The following is a 2,548-nucleotide window of genomic DNA, read 5'->3' on the forward strand; positions in this document are numbered from 1 at the left end:
ATTTATGCAGAATTGTTTCTTTGGCTACTAGTAAGATGACTGATAAAAGATGCCTACTACCCCTAGTAATTTTTTGCTCCCTGTAAGTTTAAGGCTCCCAGAATTGACCTTTCAGGAGACAGATGTACGAAATTAAACAGATATAAAGTAACATAATTGGCTAGTGTGGCGGGACATAGGTCCCATGATACACTCGTAGGGTTATTTTCCTTCCATCCATGCTTTCAGAAAGTCTACAAAAAAATAAAATTTTTATCACTACTCCTCTAGTACTTTGACCTGACTGCACTACACCAACCAGTTTGCATGAGAAGAAATCTCACAGTGACAGACCTGCATGACCAAGCATGGCAGACACCAGCTACATATTGCAGTGTGCTGGGTGATGGAGAGAGTAACTGAGATTGCATGCAGTACCACAGGACAGCTAAGCCATTAGGAGGAAACTGCTGATCATGAACAGGAGGAAAAACAGAAAAGTTAAACCTGGCCTGACTGGAAGTCCTGTATTCAACTTTCTGGAAGGCTATTGTGTCTGGAATCTAACTATAAAAATCAAGTATGTCTGCTTCATTTATTATGATTGCATTGTACTATGCATCCTCCATAGCATTTCTCTTACTGTGAGAACATCCACTTCCCTCTGTCAAATTGTGACAGTCATCAGATTGTGATAATAACCGGTTTATACTTGAGAATATATAGAATTTGTTCAACCAAATCGCTCCACATTGGGTTTTTTAAAGAGATTCCTATGTGGATAAGACTGGGGGCATTGTCTTTAAAATGTTTTTTTTTTTTCACATTTATTTACCAGAAATATCATTTGTTTGTTTTTGGTATTAAAATATTGTTGTGACAAATAAATAATTTATAGTTACGGTAGTGATTAGAAGAGTTTTGTTAATTGCTTAATATATACCAGGTAACTACAAATATACTTTAGAAGGTATCTCTTTTCTGTGAATTATTGTTTACAAAATAGATGACACAACAAATTTTCACAAGCATCAAGTATGAAATTTATTTAAATAAGGGGAGGGGGTAGGTCTCAGATTAAGAAAGTCCCATTTTGAGATTTCCTCAGTCTGTAGTCATTCACGCTTTTCACTCGTCTCTTTCTTTCTGTTGATAGAAAAATACATACACACATTTTAGTTTGGTATGATATAAATGTAATTATATTTTAGCATATTAGCTAGGCTGGTATGTTACTACTTTCTAACACAATAACAAAATCAGGACATGTTGCTGTATAGTTTACTGTTTCTTTTAGAATTATTATGAGAGATGATAACTGCTGTACAAGAACTATTGATAGGTTAATAGACAAATGCATAATTAAATAAATATAAAGAGAAACAGTGATAACTCACCTTTCCACCAATGTCACGGCTCTTTGCCCTGAGCTTGTTTACTTGGGATTCAGCAATGTCAGCTCTCTCCTCAGCTTCTTCAAGCTCATGTTGGACCTTTCTGAATCGGCTCAAATGGGCATTGGCTTGTTCCTCCTGAGAGAAAACAGATAGAAAGCACCATTAGTCAAATCTCATTTCTAATTAGGAATGCCACCCAAAAACCTTATAAACCATTAAAGCTTTTCTCCAAAAATATGACTTACAGATTCCTCAGCCTGTCTCTTGTAGGCCTTGACCTTCAACTGAAGTTTGTCAACCAGGTCCTGGAGTCTCAGGATGTTTTTCCTGTCTTCCTCAGTCTGCATAACATTAATAAAATAATATTACCTTGAATATAGACTACATGTTTTATATAATATAACTAGCTGTCATTTAAAATAATTATATATTACATTTAAGATGTTTCTAAGCTAAAATCAAGTATATTGTGGTTATAATAATAATTACTTATTTTAAACCTATAGTCGTATAATTATAAATTATACTTCTATATGTTGAAACTATCCCTTTCTTTTTCTACTATTTACCTGGTAGGTCAGTTCTTTCACTCTCCTCTCATATTTGCGAACACCTTTCACTGCCTCCACACCACGTTTCTGTTCATTGTCCAACTCATTCTCCAGTTCACGTACCTGTAGAAAATATTTCAGTTATTAGTTAACTTTTGCTAAGTAAAGTAAATTAGTGAACATTTTCCAGCAAGACCATATGCAATGTAATTACTCTGGATTCCAGTTTTTGGAGCTGTTTCTTGCCACCCTTCAATGCCAACTGTTCAGCTTCATCCAGGCGATGTTGCAGGTCCTTTACAGTCTGTTCAAGGTTCTTCTTCATCCTCTCTAAGTGGGCACTGGTGTCTTGTTCCTTCTTTAGCTCTTCTGCCATAAGAGCAGCCTTGAATAAATCAGAAAGATAAGTTAGCATATAAGTAAGTAAATAGGTTTTTCTTTGTATAAAGCATATATGTTGACTCATATCTTGACTTGTATTTTTATGAAAGGTTACATACATCAGTGATGGCCTTCTTGGCTTTTTCTTCAGCATTTCTGGCTTCCTGGACAGCTTCCTCTACTTCATTCTGAATTTGAGAAATGTCACCTTCCAGCTTCTTCTTGCTATTGATAAGACTG

General features: G+C 35.4%; 1 protein-coding gene across 1 annotated transcript in view; it reads right to left on the reverse strand.

The window, feature by feature from the left end:
• Nucleotides 1-914: 914 nt before the first annotated feature.
• Nucleotides 915-2,548, reverse strand: part of LOC140344430 (myosin-13-like) — a 12,255-nt gene continuing 10,621 nt past the window's right edge. Inside the window, exons 27-32 of the mRNA XM_072431547.1 lie at nucleotides 2,428-2,548; nucleotides 2,142-2,312; nucleotides 1,946-2,050; nucleotides 1,622-1,717; nucleotides 1,377-1,511; nucleotides 915-1,125 (exon numbers count right to left, since the gene is read on the reverse strand). The exon at nucleotides 2,428-2,548 is cut by the window's right edge and continues 5 nt beyond it. Of these exons, the coding sequence (XP_072287648.1) occupies nucleotides 1,108-1,125; nucleotides 1,377-1,511; nucleotides 1,622-1,717; nucleotides 1,946-2,050; nucleotides 2,142-2,312; nucleotides 2,428-2,548 (646 nt within the window). The 3' untranslated portion in view covers nucleotides 915-1,107. The remainder of the gene's footprint in view (nucleotides 1,126-1,376; nucleotides 1,512-1,621; nucleotides 1,718-1,945; nucleotides 2,051-2,141; nucleotides 2,313-2,427) is intronic.

The sequence above is a fragment of the Pyxicephalus adspersus genome, chromosome Z, assembly GCF_032062135.1.
Source record: "Pyxicephalus adspersus chromosome Z, UCB_Pads_2.0, whole genome shotgun sequence".
NCBI lineage: Eukaryota > Metazoa > Chordata > Amphibia > Anura > Pyxicephalidae > Pyxicephalus > Pyxicephalus adspersus.